At 44.8% G+C, this 19,963-nt stretch overlaps 1 protein-coding gene across 1 annotated transcript; it reads left to right on the plus strand.

The window, feature by feature from the left end:
* The first annotated feature begins 10,890 nt into the window (after window positions 1-10,890).
* Window positions 10,891-16,715, plus strand: LOC127218071 (translational activator of cytochrome c oxidase 1). Its single transcript, XM_051179080.1, has 5 exons — window positions 10,891-11,253; window positions 13,360-13,466; window positions 14,680-14,807; window positions 15,310-15,484; window positions 15,858-16,715. The coding sequence occupies exons 1-5, from the start codon at window positions 10,983-10,985 to the stop codon at window positions 16,056-16,058; spliced, it is 882 nt and encodes a 293-aa protein (XP_051035037.1). The 5' UTR covers window positions 10,891-10,982; the 3' UTR covers window positions 16,059-16,715.
* The last annotated feature ends 3,248 nt before the right edge of the window (window positions 16,716-19,963 follow it).

Below are 19,963 nucleotides of genomic sequence, written 5' to 3' on the forward strand. Positions count from 1 at the left end.
CACTCTGATTTCTGGTCTCTGGCTGGCTTGAGATTAATGTCCGTGTGCCAGCATGTGCTTTGCCCTATATCGTTTGCAGGTAGAGCACGATTTGTGGTTACCTCTGCTTTTAGTGGTGTATGCTAGCTAGTACAGGGCCCTTGAGGGTAGCAGGCACGCTGATGGTTGCTCCTATAGGAGCCCCCAGTGTCTTCCTGTGCTGAGTTTACAGTGGAATTCTGAGTGGTAGTGGGGCCTGCTGAGAAGGGCCTCTGTGATCTGGGTGGGCTTTAATCTGGGCTAAATGATGGAACTTGTCAACTAGAACTTGAAAACAAGGTTTTTAAAAGTTAATAGTTACTAGAATAAACTTGTTTGAGGTGCTTTGGAAACCAACCACCTGTGATGATCTTTCCTCGCTCTGAGGATGCTTGTCATCTTTCTTTAGCCTGCTTTCTCTGCCCTCCATTTGGTAAGACTCTTGCTGTCTCCGTCTTCAAATACGCATGCACCCACAGTTGCAGGGTTGCTGGCATTTGAAGTGCCAGCTTCCTCACCTTCCCTTTAGAGCATGGATAGGTGGCCCTGTGCCTGAGGAAGAGCTTTCTGTATCCTTGAGATACAGAAAGTCCCTTAGTCTGCCAGAAGCACAGATCTACTAAAGTTAAGTTTGACAGATCTTAGACTGACAGGGGGTGGGTGGGGACCTCCAGACCCATTCTCCTCCAGGGGCTGCAGGCTCTGGTGTTGCTGTGGTGGGTGCTGTTGGGACTGAGCTGGAGGCAAAGGCTGTGCTTTCTGTGTCTGCTGTGTGGGAGGTTGCACGCTCAGATTAATGGAGCTGAGCTGCTGAGCGCGTGTGAGGCTTTCATGGACTTGAGCTTTTCCACATGGCAGATTGGATGTCTCTCCTGGCCTGAAAGGTTAGGGCTTGAAGTGTGATGACACCTGACAACTGGGTGATAATTTTCTATCAAAATCAGAATTGGGTACAATTCTGGCTACAGTTCAGGAAGAACAGAAGAAAAAAATAAATCAGAATCCCAGTGTTTTGATCATTACAGTTGAAATTTGCTATTTTAGGGTGTGGGAGAAAATCAGTTCTTCAGGTCAGAGGAAATACTAGAGAACATAGGGCCCAAGGGGAAAAACATCCAGAGTGTCTAACTCATAGCTGTGAAGTGAGCCTGTACCTCAACCTAAGTAGGCCTTCCAGTGCCATTAATCAGACATCTGTGTCACTGGGTAACTAGGAAAGGGGTGACAGCTAGGGGCAGATAGCACCTTCGTATAGCAGGGCTGCTATAGGTGATGTCTGTGGTTAAAATCTAAGTATTGGGTGTCCTGTGGCAGTACATGATGACACTGTGTTGTTTTATTTTGTTTGAGACAGGGTCTTGCAGTGTGGGCCAGGCTGTCCTTGCACTTAGGATCCTCTTCCTTCAGTCTCCCTGAGTGCTGGGATCACAGGTGTGTGCCACTATCCCCAGCAGTCATGGTTCTTGTAGATCCCTCTTCCTTTATCTTCCCTTTGCCTTTTCACTTTTCATTTTGTGTGTGTGTGTGTGTGGGGGGGGGTGATGGGGATCAAACGCAGGCCCTCACACACGATAGGCAAGTGTTCTACCATTGAACTACACCTCCAGCGCCTTCTCTGTCGCTTTCCTTTTCTTCTATTACCTTTCCTCTATAGAATGCTCTCCCGGATGTATCCTGAGCCCTAGATTCCTAGGCTGTAAGGACATGTAAGACTCCCGAGTTTACCAAGCATGGGCGCAAGTCCAGAACTGCCCCCTAACTGTCCCATTTTGAAAATATGGCAGTTCCTTTGTCACCTGGCTTAGGATAGAGAGTACCGTTGCTGTAGAGGCCTCAAAGCGTTCCTTTAGAACCTGTGTCAGGATGAGGAAGGTGGGGCATGCTTGGCATTTAGGTTGGGTTTTCTGAGAGGAGAGCTGACCTGAGCAATGTTACCATGAACCCTGAGCCAGGCTTTCCCTAAGTTGTCCTCTGCTCTGGTGAGGCCGAAGCTGCGTGCCTCACGTCTTATCTTGTTCACCTCACCCAGCTGCGTCCTCTCTTCCTCCCATACTGTCATTGCTGCTAATGGTCAGATTGTCAAGCATGTGGCATTATGGGATAAAGGAGCTTCTTGGGCTGCTATCTGGGTGTGGCTCTTTAAATATGGAAACATGCAGATGTCTTCTCCAAGAGGCTTGGACTAATGTGTCAACCAGAAACAATAAGCTAAGGGAAGTTTGAACTCCAGAAGAAAGATGTTGACAGTTTGGGTGACAGCTGGAAAATGTATGAGCATTCACCTTTGGGACAACTCAGTGGAGCTGAACTGTGCTTTCAACTTCTATTGAAGAAATGTTCTCACCTTGGGCTGATTGTGATGTACAATGTGTTAGAAAACTGTTGACCTGAAGCTTTGAATTGCTTTAGTCAAAAGAGTCACTTGCTTTGGTCCCATGTGTTTTATGACCCCCTCTGTCAGTGACTTTCCCTTGCCCCACCCTGAGTGTGAATTATAGCATGATTGTACAAACCTCTATGTAGAAAATGGAAATTTCTTGTTCTACAAAATGTTAAACTCTAACTGATCCATGTCTGTGCCCTTTAGCCTCATGTGTACGAACTTACTTTCTTAAATATTTAAACATCCCTTCTGTTCTAAAGCTTTTGTGGAATCCCTTGTTCAGGTGGAGAGGAAGCTACCCCTTTGCAGAACTGTACTGTAACCATTTCTCCTTTATAAATATTATTTTCACAGGGCTGATTGTATACAGGGCTTGTAATAAAATTTTAACACTGTGCTGTGAATGAGCTTAGGATTCTCCACCAGAGGCGACTTGAAAAGCACCCGAGAGTGGAGTGTTCTTTCTGTGACTTTACTTCTTCCTGCATACATTAAGTCTATTCGTTCTGTTTCAGCCTCCTGTATAAGAAGTACCGTATTTTCTGCCCATCATACTTTGTAATAAAACTTGAACATGTATAGATTGAATTTCTTCATGTGATGAATTCACTTCTTCCCAGTTTGTTCTTATGGTCATGCTTCAGAGTTCACCTCAGTTCAACACAGTGCTCTGATGGCCCTTGTGTCTCCCCGTTCACTCACTTCAACTAAGGCAACATGGACACCTACTCCCCACCAACAGCCATAACCCTCGGTTTGCCTATATTTTGCCAAAGGGATATCCACAAATTTGTAGTGTTCTGCAGTAGTGGGGCTGTGTTTAGGAGCCCTGAGGCCCTCCTGTCAGTGTGAGCCAGAGTGGGCCAGGGAAATGTCACAGGATGAAGGATGTCTGATTTGGGTTTTGAAGACTTAAGTAGGAGTTGTCTGGAAATGGGGAATGCCATTTAAGGCAAAGGGAGTAGTCATATGCAAATGTATGTGAATAAGAAAGGGTATGGTCACATTCAGCGAATTAGCAGTCAATGGATGTGTGTGAAGAACAGTGGGAAGTGTGACTAGAGAGGGAAGCAGCAACCAGATCAGGGGGAACCCTGCACTTTGCAAAACTTTTGGGTCTTAACTTGTGTGAGACTTCTGAAAAAAATAGAGGTTAATGAGGATCTGACTTTTTTAAGTTTACTTTCTTGACACGGGGTCTCTGTAACTGGGGTTAGCCTTGAACTTACTGTGTAGCCCAGAACTTTGTATCCTCTGTCTCTAAGGTGCTGGGATAACAGATGTGCACCACATCCAGTGCATGGCAGATATAATGGGGTTCTCTAAAGAAAAAGAACTAATAGAATGAATATATTGAAAAGAGATTGATTAGATTGACTCACAAGATAGGAACTAGGTATTCCAGTAATAGTCATCTGCACACTAGAGAGGCTGAAAACCCAGTACCACCTCCTTTCACAAAGCTGCCCACCTCAGCAGTCCTACTACTGAGAGCCTGGAGGCGGGGGGGGGGGTCCTGGAGAGCTGGTCTTCAGTGTCAGGGCAGGATAGCAGCAGCAGCAGCAGAGTAGATGTACTTACCAGCCAGAAGGGAAGGTCAGCAGGCAAAGAGCACGGCTCCTCCCACAAACCCCAGGCCTCTTAGTAGCAGTGCCCTTCACATTGGGGGAAGGTCTCCTGCCTCATTTAACCTTTCCTAGAAATGCTCTCACCGAATCATGTCTGTTAGACGATTCTAGACCAAATCAAGTGAATAGCCAAGCTAATGAGTGAGTAGGCAAGCACTCTTACCAACTGAACTATTTCCCCAGCAACTCCTCCATCTTTTTTGAGTCGGGGACTATGTACTGATATTTGGGTCAGGTACTCAGTATGTAGCCCTGGCTGACCTTGAACTGTCTCAGCCTCTGTATTTGGCTTGCATGTTAAAAAGATGAGCAGTGAAGAAAGAACCTCTGGGAGGATGAATTTTCTTTTGCTTGTTTTTGCTTTTGCTGACACAGGGTCTTGTAGCTCAGGTCGACCTGAAGTGTAACCCAGACCAGCCTCAGGTCTGTGGTAATCCTCCTACCTCAGGCTCCCAAGTGTTTGCATTACATGTGTGAGCTCTCACACTCCATACCCATTTGTGAGAGACATGATTGCTGCCATATTTTGAAAGCTAACACTAGGAGAGCGAGACCTCTAGAAACCTCAACAGGCTGTGCTATTCTGTGCTGCCTGATTGTGGAGAGCTTGGTCATTAGCCCAGGGCAACTACAAACCCTGTTTTGGTCTCTATACTTATTTGTGATTATTTTATTGATTCATTTTTGCTACTAAGTAACATAAGTTTGGACTGTAGGTGTAGCTCAGTTGGTACAGTGCTTGCTTCTCATGCACAAAGCCCTAAATTCAGTCCTTGGCACCATACAAAACTGGATGTAGTGGTTTGCAACTGTAATCCCATCACCTGGCAGGTGATGGCAGGCAGGAAGACCAGAAGTTCAAGGTCATCTTTCACTGCATAAGGAGTTTGAGGCTGGTCTAGAGTTCCTATCTTGAGAAATAGAAGCTGCATTTTTAAGTTCACTTAAACTATCACTAGAGAAAAAGTTAAGAGCACTTGGATTTCCCAGCACCTACACCAAGTAGCTTACAACTGCCTATGATTCCAGTTCCAGGGGATTTCTATGAATTCAAAGTCGGCCTGGTCTACACAGTGGCTTGAGACCCTGTCTCAAGACAACAAAAACAAAATTAAACCCCACCATGAAATAACACTTCACACTCCTAGAATGGCTATAGCTATAGACAAAAAGAAATACTTGGTGAATAAGTGGAGAAATTGAATGCTCTTAACATTGAGGGTGAGACTGTAAGTCAATGCAACTATTGTAAGTCTGGCTGTCCTCTTGAATGGTTAAACATGATTATGATATGACAAAAAATCCACTCCATGGCACATATACAAGAGAAATGAAAACAGTTCTTAGCCAGGTGATAGTGACATACAGCTTTAATCCCAACACTCAGGAGGCAGAGGTGGGCAGATCTTTGAGTTCAAGGCCAGCCTGGTCTACAGAGTGAGTCTCGACAGCCAGGGCTACACAGAGAAACAACCCTGTCTCGAAAAGAGAAAAAGAGGGGATAGGGGGGGGAAATAGAGAAAAAAGAAAACAGAATAAAGGAAGGAAGGGGGGGCTTGTGGTGCCTATTCATAATATAAGGAAGAAACACACACCTACCAGCAGAGGAACACATAAGTAAAATATTCATTCAATGGAATATTGTTTGTCAATAGAAGTAAATACTGATAAATGCTACAGTCAACTGAACCCTGAAAATATGCTGTTCTAGTTTCCTTTCTGTTTCTATGACAAACACAGTGAGCAAAAACAACTTAGGACTGGAAAAGATTCATTTGGTTTTTTACTCTTCTAGATCATGGTCCATCATTGAGGGAAATCAAGACAAGAACCAAACAGGAGTTTGAAACAAACCACAGATGGAGAGAGAGAGAGAGAGAGAGAGAGAGAGAGAGAGAGAGAGAGAGAGAGAGAGAGAGAGAGAGAGAGAGAGAGACTCATGTTTAGCTACCTTTATTTTTTCCCATTTAAAAAAAAAAATGTGTCTGGGGGCTGGAAAAATGGCTCAGGGGTTAAGAGCTCTGGCTCTGGCTGCTCTTCCAGAAGACCCACGTTCAATTGCCTGGACCCACGTGGCAGCTCACAACTGTTATCCAACTCCAAGTCATTTGAGACTCTCCCACAGACATATGGGCAGGCAAAACACCGATGCACATAAAATAATTTTGTTTTCGAGGCAGGGTTTCTCTGTGCAGTCTTAGCTGTCTTGGAACTCATTTTGTAAACCAGGCTGGCCTCAAACTCGCAGAGATCTGCCTGCCTCTGCCTCCTGAGTGCTGGGATTAAAGGTACGAACCACCACCACCCCGCTATTAAAAAAAAAAAAAAAAAAATTAATGTGTTTCCGTGAGTCTTTCTGTGGAGGCCGGAAGTGGGCATCAGATCTGCTGGATTGAGTCACAGATGGTTTGATTGTAAGCCATCACTTGAGTGCTGAGAATCAACCCCAGGTGCTCTGGATGCGCAGCCAGTGCTCTTAACTGCTGAGCCATCTCCCCAGCACCTTAGCTACTAACTTTCTTGTGTAGCTCAGAACCACCTGCCTAGGGATGGTGCTGCTAACGGCAGTCTGGACTGTCTTGTATAAAGATTCACACAGAGAGACATGTCCACATGCCAATCTCATTTGTTAATTCCTCTCGAGGATCTCCTCTCACATGACTCTTGGCTGTGTCATGTTGACAAAGAAAGGTAAGTAGATATCTTAGTTATTCTTCCTGTGAAGAGACGCCATGACCAAGGTAACTTACAAAAGAAAATGTTTACTGACGCTCATGGTTCTAGAGGTCCATCCATGATCATTGTGATGGCTGTAAGGATTCAGGCATTACGCTGGCCTGCCCCTGTCATCTGGCAAAATGCACTCAGGCAGTACTCTGGTCAGCCCAGGGGTCCATAAGTACACAAAGGACCCCTTTAAAAGACAAGCTCCAGGTTCAGGAGGTCTGAGTTGGTCCAATGCTTGGTTTCCCAGCTATTAGTCTGGGGGTAGTCCAAGAGACCTCTGACAGTGAAACCAGGATGTATCCCATGGAGAGATAGTCCCTTAGCTTAGAGGCCGGAGAGAGGGCCTAGGCCCTACTCCCAAATGACAGATTTTGATGATCCCTCCTGGAAGGCATCACCCTCCCTGTGGAGTGGGGGGTGGAATGAGAGGGGTGTCAGGGGACATGGGAGGGAGGGAGAGGGAACTGGGATCGATATGTGAAATAATAGAATAAAATATTGAAAAAACAATAAAAGACAGGCCCCCACCCACTTACTCTCTCTTTTCCAGCCCTCTTCCCGATGTCCCCCTGGGGCAGACAGGACTTTTTCTGTCTCCATCTTCTCTCTCTGTGTCTCTGTCTCTTTACCTCCCCTCCATAAAACTCAACTTAAACTCTGCCTGCCTGTGGCATTTGTCCCCTGCCTCCGTCACCCTCCCCTGCCTTGTAATCCGCCAAGGTCTCAAGCTTTATTCTAACAGCGGGGAGCATGGCGGGAAGCAGACAGTCACTGGACTGATGGTGAAGAGCTTACACCCATCCTGATCTGCAAGCTGGAGGCAGAGAACAAACTGCAATGTTCTGGGCTTTTGAAATGTCACAGCCCACCCTTAGTGACCTCTCCCCCAACAAGGCCACAACTTAATCCTTCCCAGACAGTTCCACCAACAGGGGACCAAGCATCCAGGCATAGGAACCTAGGGGGCCATTCTCATTCAAACCACCGCACTAGGTCACATGCCAAATGAAGGAAATCATTCACAGAGCCCACATATTAGATACTTTAATTAACAGTAAATGTGTAACAGAAGCATGCCCTTAGAGGCAGAAGAAAGTGTCAGTTTTCAAACCTGTGACAATTGAGGGGAATGAAGAGCAACTGCAAATGAGTACAGGGTTTCCTTTCAGAGCAATGGAAGGGCTATGTGGTGATGGCTTGTCAGTGGATATACTAAAAATCACTGTACACTTAACTTGGCACCCTTTATCATGGAGAATCTGTCAATAAAGCTATTTAAGGAAAATATACAACTACTGAGAATGGGAATTCCAGTACGGTAGTAGACATTATTTTGACATGAAAAAGTTAAGTGCTACCTCAGCCAGATGTCTTAGCAGATAAAGGCTTCTGCCACCAAGCCTGATGACCTGAATTTGAACCCCAGGTCCCACATGATGGAAGGAAAGAGCTTACTCCCACAAATTGCACATAGGCATGATTAAGAAAGCCTAAGGGCAGAGGTATAGGAGTGCATGATGGATGGATGGTGGGAACATAGGTCAGACATCTAACTGGGGAGTCTGATGTTCGGGGTCCAGCTGAATCTTTAAAGAAGAACAAAATGTAGCCAGGTGACGGGGATAAAAATTGGTCTGTATTGAATAAAGGACTTGAGATAAGTTTTAGGAGTGACCTGCAAAGCAAAGGAGGAAGAGGACATTCCGTCTCTAAGGAACCTGGAAAACTCATAGGGGCCAGCAAGATGGCTCAGTGAGTAAAGGCAATTGTCACCAAGCCTGATGACCTGAGTTTAATCTCCAAGATCTACATGGTGGAGAAAACTATTATGTTATCCTCTGGCCCTTAAATATGCATCATAACACCTATTTCTACACACAAGCACACAGGATAAATAAATTAAGAAATTAAAATTGTATGTGCTGACTGGGGGCAGTGGCTCCTGCTTGTAATTCCGGTATTGAGAGGCTAAGGCAGGAGGATCACTATGAATTCAAAACTATTCTTGGCCTGAAGAGTGAGCCCCTGTCTCAAAAAGGGGGGTGGGGTCAATGAGGAAATAGCTCAGTGGTAGAGTGTTTGCCTAACATGCTGGGAGCCCCTGGATCTGAGTCCCCAAACCTACTCCCTGCCAAAAACAAGCGAACTATTACAGTTAAGAATTTGATGGAAGGGACTGGAGAAATGGCTCAGCCATTAAGGGAAACTTGTTAACCCCCCCACACACACACACACAAAATATAAATTTTTAAAGACTCAGTTCAGCCGTCACCTCGAGGCTGCCTTGGAGTCCTCCTTCAAGTGCTTTTTAAAGATTTTTCTGAGTGTTTGCCTGTATGAATGCCTACAGCATGTGTGTGCGGGGCCTGCAAAGGTGAGAAGAGTACATACGATCTCTGGGGACAGGGTTACAGAAGCTGTGAGCCATCACATTGGTGCTGGGAATCACACTTGGCAGCTCTGAGAGCAGCAAGTTCTCTTAAATGCTGAGCCATCTCTCCAGCCCCACGAGCTGAGTCTTGCTACATGATCCCACCAGCGAGACAATGAAGGCCACTCAAGAGAAACAAAAGTGGTAAAGAATGTGTGCTCAGGCTGTGTGTGCATGGTGGCCGCCAGCTCTTCTGGAATTAGGAAGACAAAAGCAAAAGAATGGTGAGTTAGCGGCCAGCATGCTGCCCTCCCATAGAGATGTAGCAACAGAACGAGAATGGAAGATGAGTAGGCTAATTAAGGGCATACTTATTATTAAAATAAACCTGTGGCTGTGCCCGGCCATCCTGCTTGTTCCCCTCAAGGTCATTGAATGCGGAGGGAAACAGAAAGTAAAGAACTTGCCCAAGGTTGCACTAGTCAATAAATGGCAGAGACACAGCTTGAATCCACCCAGTCTAACTTTAGAGAGCAAAACTTCAACCCCCCCCCCCCCACATTGTCCTGCTTTTCTAATGGGACTTAATTCACCCTGGGGGAGCTCTTACAGAGGGATTCTGCCGCAGCTACTTTGTTTCTTCTTTCTCTACAGCGCCCCCTTTCTCTGGTTTTCTCTGTCAAGAGAGCAGATGGAAGGGGCCCATCAGTCAGGAATATTGGTACCTCTTGCAGAGGACACAGGATCTATTCCCAACAGCCACATGGAGCTCACAACCATCTATAACTCCAGTTCTAGGTTATCTTGATGTTTTCTTCTGGCTTCTACAAGGTACCAGGCATACAGATATACATACAGGCAAACAAACATACACAAAATTGAAAATACTTAAAATATTTTTTTTTAAACAGCAGATGGAAAATGAAGATAGCAGTTTGTCTTAAAGGCTGGCCTGGTCTTTTGTTCTTTTCCCCAAATCCTGCAATTCACCTGACTCTGTCCCCAGCCATCTTCTTGGGTTTAGGAGCCAATCATGATTACAGTTGCTACTTACATACCTTTTTAATTCAAACTCCAGGGTTTTATGCCGTGTTGTCAACTTTCCAGTATGGATTGGCAAAAAACAAACAAACAAAAAAAAATCAAGACAATGCCATCTTTGTTTATAAACAAAGTCTTAAATAACTAGGCAAATCACTTCTCTGGCTGATGGCTAGGATTTTTAAAATAAATACATTACTTTTGTTATTGTTGTTGCTGCTGCTGCTGCTATTTTGTTTTGAGACAAAGGGCTTGGTGTCCCGATCCTTCACTCCCCAAGTGCTAGAATTACACACACGGAACTATTTTGTTTGTTGTTTCCCTTTGTAAAACAGGCACCCTTGACGGCAGTTTCTTAACCTGTAAAATGAACTGGTTGAACAACATATTTCTTTTTGAACAACGAAACATTTATTATTCTCGACTTGTTTAGAGTTAGGAAGGAAAACCTTTACTATTTCACTGGAAGGAAATCTGGCGTCTCTAAGCAACCGGGAGCAATTGAGGTCTGGGTCACTCCTGGCAGCGGCAAGGTTGGAGCGAGTACGAAGATGCGGCGGAACCGACTTTGCAGGCGTGGGGGACGTGTTTTGCAACGGACCAGGGAAAGGAAGTGTACTGCGCCAATAAGGGTCTCCTTTCCCGGCGGCAGCCGGTCATTCACGGCTGTACCGCGTAGGTGGATCCTTACCTTTGAGTTTCTGGAGACCCGCAGAAGCGGCCAGAACGTCCAGATCGGCTTGTTCCGGTAACAGGTTAGACAGCTTGACCTTGGCCGCTCCTCTTTGCACTTTGCAGCCACTGGTCGAAGCAGATGATGTCGTGGGCTGCTGTTAACCTGAGACGGACAGCTGCCCGATGCTTTCGTGCGCGATGCCTCGGGGTCCGCGTCGGTCCTTGGTGCGTCTCCCAGCAGGAAAACCCCGGCTGCGGTCCAACTCCACACAGGACGCTGCGTGTCAGCGCGGCGGCCACCGCGGGACACAATAAATGGTCTAAAGTCCGGCACATCAAGGGCCCCAAGGACATGGAAAGGAGTCGAATCTTCACTAAACTCACTCTAAGTATCCGCCTGGCGGTTAAAGGTGAGAACCTGACAGTCCCCACTGCTGATTACAGAGGGCCTTTCGGTGCCAAAGGCCTCACTTGTCCCCCTAAATTGGATTAGGGCCGATTGTTTTCTTTGCATTTTCCAGTTGCTATCGTTGTCCTGCCCATAACTCTTAAAGCATCCGCCTGTTTTCCTTTCCAAAACCTTTCAGAGAAATGACTCCACCCAAGTCGATATAGTTAGGTACTAAACAGGAATAAACCTTAACAGTCAAGTCAGGGCTTGGAGATGTGGCTCAGTGGTTAAAAGCAGCTGCTGCTCTTGCTGAGGACCTGTCTGAGTCCCAACATTCACATGATCACTAACAAGCACCTGAAACTCCTGTTCCAGGGTACTCATGCATCATGCAGGCACGTAAACACAAAAACGAGTCTTTAAAAAAAAAAAAAAAAAAAAAAAAGGACAGGAATGTTTCTTTCTTGAAGGAATAAATTAAGGTTTCTGCAGCCACTGTTACTACAACTGAAGGATGTGGCAGGCGTGCTGAGTCAACTCATTTCTTGCCTGGGCCTCATTTCCCTTGTTGGAGCTCCTGTGAAACTTTCTTGGAAGGTTGGTTTGGAACCCTGTATCTGCTCCGTGTTGCAGCTGTTTTGGTTTTGGTTTCTCTACCCCCCCACCCCCATTTTAGTGTCAGGCACTGGTAGGAATAGAGGGGAAAAAAAATCCTGTGAAAAGTGTGGGTCTGGAGTCAGGAAGATGTGAATTCTTTCATTGACTAGGTTGCTACAGAGACCTTCAACAAGTGGCTTAACTACTGAATTTCAGTTTTCTGTAAAGCAAGGATAATACCCACTTTGAGGTGCCTTACAGCAAACAGAAGGCATTAAGCTACAACTTCTGCCTGATTCTTCCCTTTGCTTCCTCTCCAACCAAAATAACATATTGGTTGATTTAACCAACATGTTATTTTGATCCCAGAGGGGATACTACAAAGAACATCCAGTGTAGCCCCCCCCCCCATTCCCAGAGCATGAATCCAATGTCATGTGAGCATGTCAGAGAGTATGTACTAATAGAGTAAGAGCAAGGATGTTACTATGATTCAACCACTTCATCTGACAAAAGTGGAGTCTTTGCTGGAATTTGGGGGTTGGAGAGGCCGGAAATCACTTATTTTGCTGGAGCCTAGCAAAAATGTTAACTATCCCTAAAGGCAGAGTGAGTTGCGAACTTCTTTTCCAGGCTTGGGTATGTAGCCCCGTGGTAAAGCACAGTGTTTACCATGATAAGGCCTTGGGCTCCATCTCCTGTATTCCCCACCAAAGCAACTTCTTTCCCAAAGTAGTTCTCCTTCCAATGTGAAACAGAAGCTCACTTTTTTGTTTTGTTTTGTTTTTCCCTTTTGGTTTTTCAAAACAGGGTTTCTCAGTATAACAGCCCTGGTTGTCCTGGAACTTAGTTTGTAGACCAGACTGACCTTGAACATACAGAGATGCACCTGTCTCTGCCTCCTGAGTGCTGGGATTAAAGCTACCATGTTACCATACCTGGCCAGAATCTCACTCTTAACTGAGATTCACCTAGCATTCATTATGTAGTGCAGGCTCCTGCCTGAACCTACTGTGTGCTGGGACTAGAGGGGCGCACCACTATGCTTATTTAGTTGAAATATTCTGCATACCTGTGTGTGTGAGTGTGAGTGTGTGTGAGTGTTTGTGCCTTCCTCCTTTGTGTGGATTCTAAGGATGGGCCCCAGGTTGCTAGGCTTATGCAGTAAGCACTTTTACCACCATGTATCTGGCTTTATTTTTTATTTTTTGACTCAGGGTTCTTACTGGCCTAGAGTTGACCATTTAGACAGGTGACTGACTGAGAGTCTCAGGATCTGTTTCTGCCCACCTGGTTCTGGGATTATAAACTGGTGCTGGTATTGTCTTATATGTGGATTCTAGGGATCAGATTCAAATCTTTTGCTTGCAAGGCAAGCACTTTGCACACTGAGCCCTCTTTGTTAGATAATACTTTCTGTTGGAGAGTAATTTGGCATTGTTTGGGGGGTTGGAGAGGCTGAAAATCACTTATTTGTCCATACTAGGATGAGATAGATGTCTTTGATCATTTTTTTCCCTTTATCCAGAGGGAGGCCCCAACCCTGAGCACAACAGCCACCTGGCCAACATCTTAGAGGTGTGTCGAAGCAAGCATATGCCCAAGTCAACTATTGAGTCAGCACTGAAAACAGAGGTGTGTCCTCAGTTTCATGTTATTATTGAGCACAGGTCCATGTTTGGAAAGCCACGGAAAATCCTTAAATTATCAGAGAGAGGGTAGGAACATGGTGGGAATTCTCTATGCTTGGCTTTTGGTTAGAGGAACATGACTGGGAATAGGCTATGTAAACTGTATGGAGACTCATAGAGGGTGGAGCTGCTTTGTCAAGCTTGGAGAAGATAGAGTAGAAAAGGAAGGTAAAACTGGGGAAACCCCTAACGTTAGGTTGGAGAAGGGCTTGTTTGTCTTCTCAGATGTTCATGTCTAAAGTAGAAAAGCCAGTAAAAAGAGAGGGGAAGGACAGAGGCAGTGGGGGAGTGGGAGGGATGCTGGGCTCCAACACTTCTTCCTCTGGGACAGGTAAGGATTTGAAGGTTAATATCTTTTTCTTGTTTTATTTTGAAACAGGGTCTTTTTGTGTAGTCCAGGCTAGCATGGAACTCATGATCCTCCTGCCTCACCCTCACAAGTGCTGAGCCTTCAGAGGTGTCTCATCACTTCCCAGAGTAATGATTGTAATAGCTAGCAGTCATTACATGCAAGACCTCAGTGAATTCCAGAAGTGACCTAAAATGGAAGCTAAGGGACAGAAATGTTTGGTAACTTGACTTAGGTCATGCAGAAAGTGACAGACCTGAATCCAGGTAGCCAGAGTTCAACAGAGTTTGATGTGGGCAGGAAATGAGGTCTAGGGAGTCTGGAAGAAACTGACAACTAGTTGTGAAGTGTGTGAATTTAGCTACAGTGCTGAATTCAGTGGCTCCCATGACAAGCTCTATATACGTGATTTTTCTATAGCAGCCCAGGACTAGGAGCATTGAGAATTCCTAAGTAGGTTTCACATGGAATGGAATGCAGGAAAATGAATAAAGGTAGGAGTGACTGAGGGGGAGGAGGTGGGACCCAGTTAGAGATGGGTGGAGGCAGAACTGGGAAGGGCTACCCAGGAACAAGGGAAACAAACTCCCTTTTAAATAGTATTTCTAGTGATGTCAGAAGTCGATATCATTGTCCTCTCCTTGGAAGACAGAGACAGAAATAAAGACTTGAGAGCCCAAGCTTAAGTAATTCTTGAGAGGTCACACATGGAGCTACTTTTCAGTACCTGTAGTTTGGTGCTGGCATGTGGGTATTGGTTCATTAGGAAACAGAATAATGGAATTTTTTTTTTTTTTTTTAATTTCAGAAAAACAAGGACATTCATTTGCTGTACGGGGTTAGAGGCCCTGGTGGCTCTTCTCTGCTCATTGAGGCATTATCGAGCAGTGGTCCCAAGTGCCATTTGGACATTAAATATATCCTGAATAAGAATGGGTAAGTTTGTGTATGTAGGGAAGAAGGGGACAGAACCTTCAGGGTCCAGTTTTATGCAATGCAAGATGCTGTTGGTCCTCCAGTATTTCAGGTTGTAAGCATGCTTCTTCCTTAATAGAACCTGTTACCGTAAGCTGATTTCCCCTTAATGTCTTCTGATCCCATAGGTGTAAATGAGATCTTCCCCCCATTATTTCCATCTGTAGCCATATGATGCCCCAGTCTTAGAACGTTCTGCAAGGACAGAAGTTTTAATGGGGTAGGAAACAATGAGCAAAGTTGTATCTTGCAGACTCCAGGGGGTGCGGACAATAGGAGATAGGGATGTTCTTGGACAATCCCCTTCCCCAGCATCAGCTTCATCTTCTTCATGAAGAGAGTTGCTGGGTGTGTCTGGGTACTCCAGGGGCCAGATGGGTGAGGGGTAGTGTTAGAATGCAGCATTTAGTGGAGACTGGGCTTCTAGAAGCATCCAGGTGTTGTCTGCTCCCCCTCCTGTCAGGGGAATGATGGCTGAAGGAGCTCGTCGTTCCTTTGACAAAAAAGGAGTGGTTGTGGTTGGAGTAGAGGACAGAGAGAAGAGAGCTGTGAACCTAGAGCGTGCCCTGGAACTGGCAATTGAGGTGGGAGCTGAGGACGTGAAAGAAGCTGAGGGCGAAGAAGAGGATCTTTTTAAAGTGAGTATGTGGCCGGTAAGATGGCTGCTCAGCTTGCTTCCAAGTCTGACAGCCTGAAGCCTTTATGTTTGATGGTTTCCAAGGGGTCCCTAACAGATACCTTAAGGTGTACATCTCTGGGCTTCCTCCTTCCTGTGTGTCAGGATACAGGTAAGGCAAAGAATTCACAATTGCCCAGTGTTATTAAGAGAATACTGGAGGATAGGGCCTATTCTTCCAAGTTGATAAGAAAGATTCTGAGTATTGGAAACTATGATTAAGACCAATGATAAAACAGCACAGTTTGCTCCAATCAGGACTTTGCAAAGTTCTGTCTGGCGTGGGAAATTGTTACTTCCTGGCTTCTCACTTCCTGACTTTCTCTTATCCTTAGTTTATTTGTGATGCCTCTTCACTGCATCAAGTGAGGAAGAAACTGGACTCCCTGGGCCTGTGTTCTGTATCCTGTTCCCTGGAGTTCATCCCCAACTCAAAGGTGCGGCTGGCTGAACCTGACTTGGAGCAGGCTGCTCACCTCATCCAGGCTCTCAGCAACCATGAGGACGTGATTCACGTTTATGACAATATCGAATAGCCAGACTATGCATGTCTCCAGGCTCTTCCCTAGGTTGCACAAACTTCTGCGGCAATTTTGGAGACTGAAATAGGTGAATGCCTATCAGAGACCTGATGCCATGGCTTACAGCCTTAAGAAAACGGACTCCAGCTCTGTTGGGACCATCTGGGATACAAGATAAGACTAGCTAGCTGGTCTGATTCTGATCTCAGGTGAATAGCCTTTGTCAAAATTCTAAGTGTCTTGTGGTATATAGAGTGGAAATTGATCATCAATAATTACAGTAATGCCAGTGGTGGCGGTGGTGCATGCCTTTAATCCCAGCACTCGTGAAGCAGAGGCAAGCAGATCTCTGTGAGTTTAAGGCCAGTCTGGTCTACAGAGTGAATTTCAGAACAGGCTCCAAAGCTGCAGAGAAACCCTGTCTTGGAAAATCTAAAAAAAAAAAAAAAAAAAAAAAAAAAAATTAATAATAGTAATGTAACAACAGTAGTAATTGATTATTCTTGGATGCTGCGTTGGTGGTATGACTCTTGAGTTGTCCCCAGTTTGTGTCCAGTATTTGAACTTCTGGACTAATGTTCAGGTCCACATACTTATTTCTCTACTTTAATACTAAAATTATCTTTTTTTTTTCCTTTTTGCAATAGAAATGTGGCTGTTCTCTGTGTTGAATGCTGGCCTATTGACCTAGCCTTTTCACTTACTCATGCAGCTAGTATTTCTTTACAAGAATCATGCTTTCCCAGAGATCAGGCTGTTCAGTTAATGCCTGGGTCTTGCTCTAAGATGTAGGACCTCTGAGGAAAGACATGGGGCTGAACCTGTGGAGCTGTCCCAGGGTAGTGTGCACTGTGCTCATCGTCTTCTTTTTCTTCATGTGGCTTCTGTCCCCTTTTCTGTCAGCTTAAGGTTTTAGTGCCATAGGAAGTTAGGTGTCAGGGAAGGGACCTCCTCAGGACCTACTGTGACCAACCCCTGTGTGTACCGATAACAGCAGACCTACCAGCAGATGGGATTGTTCTCCCAAAAGGCTAATACTAGCCAAGGTATGAGAACTTGAGAGCCTCAGAAGGCCGCTTTTAGCTCCTTTTCCAGTGATGCCAAATGACAAGAACACTAATAACTAGAGGGGGAAGAGGAACAAAGGGAAGAGAGGTGGCTGATCCAGAGCCTGGGCTTTTGTTCCTTTGGCTCTTCATGGACACTTCTGGGTTTAGCAAGTCTAGCAGTATTGACTGTCTGTGCTATAATGTACCAAGCATAATGAGTCTGGAATGGCTTTTGAATCCAGGTCATCTACCAACTTATAAGCTGTTCAAGTCAGTTCTGAAGGAGCCTTAGGCAAATAGGTGTGGGAAAGACCTAATGCTGTGGAAAGCAAAACAAAACCAAAAAAAACTTTAGCTTCCAGGAAAGGACAGCTGGAAAGCCAGGAAGGAGAAAACAAACCAAAAAGGCAGAACAGCCCAGGATCAGACCACAGTAGATGGATGCTCTTGTGCCTCATAGCAAAGTCATAGTACTAGCCAGAGCTTTTTAATTTTGCTGGAGACAAATCATGTAAGTATCTGAGTTAGCACATCATCAGAATGGGATGGATTGGTGTTGATAACAAGGGCTTAGGGAGATGCCTTAGTGAGTAAAGTGTTGGCCACACAAATGTGGGGACCTGAATTCAAATCCCCCGAAGTCATGTAAAGGCTAGATGCAGCAGTAGTATATAATCCCAGTGTTCCTATGGGAAGGTGGGGGCTGGGACAGGAGACTCCTCTGAAGCTTAAGGGCCAGCTAGCCTGGCAGTCACAGCAGCAAAGAAGACCCTGTCTCAATCAAGGTGGAAGCTGAACACGGACACCCTTCCCACACCAGGCCATGGCACGTGTGTGCCCATGTATACATAAGTGTATACATACTAACATACCGGCATATCTACACATACATGCACAAAAAGACTAAAATAAAATAATTACTTTATGTATAAATTATCTCACACCTAGGGCTGGAGAGATGGCTCTCGTTTTTTTTCCTGACCTTCTCTGGCACTCAGATATACATGGTATACACTCACGTAGACACACGCACATAAATAATAGGAAATGAAAATAACAAATGAAATGAAAAAAGCAAAACAAAACCCTCCAGTTATCTTATACCAAACAAGGGAAAATGAGTCTAATATAGCATCTTATGTTTATAGGTAGCCCTGTTTTAGAAATGTTGAATGTAAATTAAGTTGAAGGAATGTGATCATTTCTAATCTGAGAAATCTGTGTGAAGGAAGCTTGTTCTTATGAACAGGCCTCATCCAACCTAGAAGAGTTTGTTACTATGAATTGTTGTGAAACCAGTTTTCTGGCACCAGGCCCTGCTTGCTGTACTGTATGTACAGTTAGGCCCCTGTGAGGGCAGCTCTGCACTGACCCCTAGCGGTGCCCTTCCTGCTCCTGCTATCAACAAGGAAAAGCAGAGCTTGAACCTTTCCCGCTATTTCTGGATCTAATTGAGACCATAAAATATAAATAAAGATAATCATAGCCATCCAATATAAGTAAGAGCAAGACAATATGTAGTAAAGGCATTTAAGAAGGGAAAACTTAGTTTAGCGATAAATTCTGTCTGATTTTCATCAGTATAAAAGTGAATTTTGTAACAGGGACATCTGTGTTGTGTTTCAGGGGAGAAAGCTTAGAGTTTTCCTTGCTGTATTGTCTTTGAAATTTCACATGGAGATCCTAAAGGGGGTTGCCGAGAATCTCAGAGCAATAATAGAAGTTTGGGAATGGGCGGGCAAAAGTATGGCCCTTCCTATTGCTTGGACCAGTCACTACAAAAAAAAGTATCTTTCTAAGGATACTTTGTATCAAGCTGCCTATGGTGACCCACACCTGTAAAGCCAGCACTTGGAAGGCAGAGGTGGGAAGATTGCTGAGGGGTTAAGGCTACTTAGGTTCCAGGCCAGACTAGGCTGCATACTAAGACCTTGCTTGCCTCAAGAAAGCAAACAAAAGAATATTTAACATCAAAAAATGTTACCATATAATATTATATAAAGATTCAAAATTGCATGCATGTTGGGCTAGAGGGTAGCTCAGTAGTAGAGCATGTGCTTAGCATGTGTGAGGTCCCTGAGTTCAATCTCTGGCATTAAAAAAGAAGCATATGAACTAGTATAGTACAACTCAAATTCTGAAATATTAATTTAACAATACTATGTTTGCTAGGTATTTTCTTTTTTTGTCCCCTTTGAAACAGGGTCTCATGTAATCTAAGTTATCCTAAAATTTGCTATGTGGCCGAAGCTGGCTTTGAACTCCTGATCCTCCTTCTATCTCTCAAGAGCTTATATGAAGTCTAGGTTTTATTGTTTATTTATGGTTAGGAGGAGATATGTCAGAATTTCAGAAATGAGAATCTTAGAGTTGTGATGTTATTACTGATTTTTTGTTGTTGTTGTTTTATTCTGGAGTTTTGTTTTATTTTAGTTAGTGAGACAGAGCCTTACTCTATAGCCCAGCCAAGTCTTAAGCTCACTATGCAGGCCTTGAACTCATAGCATTCCCCTGTTTCACCCTGTCTAGTACTGAGGTTGCTACAGGCACAAGTCAATATGCCTGCTATTATTACTGAATTTTCCTTTCTATATTCATGTTACCCTTTTTTGTAAATATTTTTTGAGACTTCATGTGTATTGGTGTTTTGCCAGCATGTAGAGAGTATCGGTTCCTCTTGGAACAGGAGCTAGAGGCAAGTGTTAACTCCCATGTGGGTGCTGGGGACTGAACCCAGGGCTTCTGGAAGAGCAGTCAGTGCTCTTAACCACCAAACCATCTCTCCAGCCTCCATGTTACTATTTTTATTGGGAACTTTTGTTTGTTTTTCAGTGCTAGAGGTCCAACCCAGGGCCTCACACTTAGTAGTAC

Source organism: Phodopus roborovskii, unplaced genomic scaffold (genome assembly GCF_943737965.1).
Source record: "Phodopus roborovskii unplaced genomic scaffold, PHOROB, whole genome shotgun sequence".
Taxonomy (NCBI): Eukaryota; Metazoa; Chordata; class Mammalia; order Rodentia; family Cricetidae; genus Phodopus; species Phodopus roborovskii.

Coding starts and splice junctions, on each gene's coding strand:
- LOC127218071 (XM_051179080.1), top strand. CDS start 10,983: ATGATGTCGTGGGCTGCTGTTAACCTGAGACGGACAGCTGCCCGATGC. Junction 11,254..13,359: donor TATCCGCCTGGCGGTTAAAG/GTGAGAACCTGA, acceptor CCCTTTATCCAG/AGGGAGGCCCCAACCCTGAG. Junction 13,467..14,679: donor AGTCAGCACTGAAAACAGAG/GTGTGTCCTCAG, acceptor TTTTAATTTCAG/AAAAACAAGGACATTCATTT.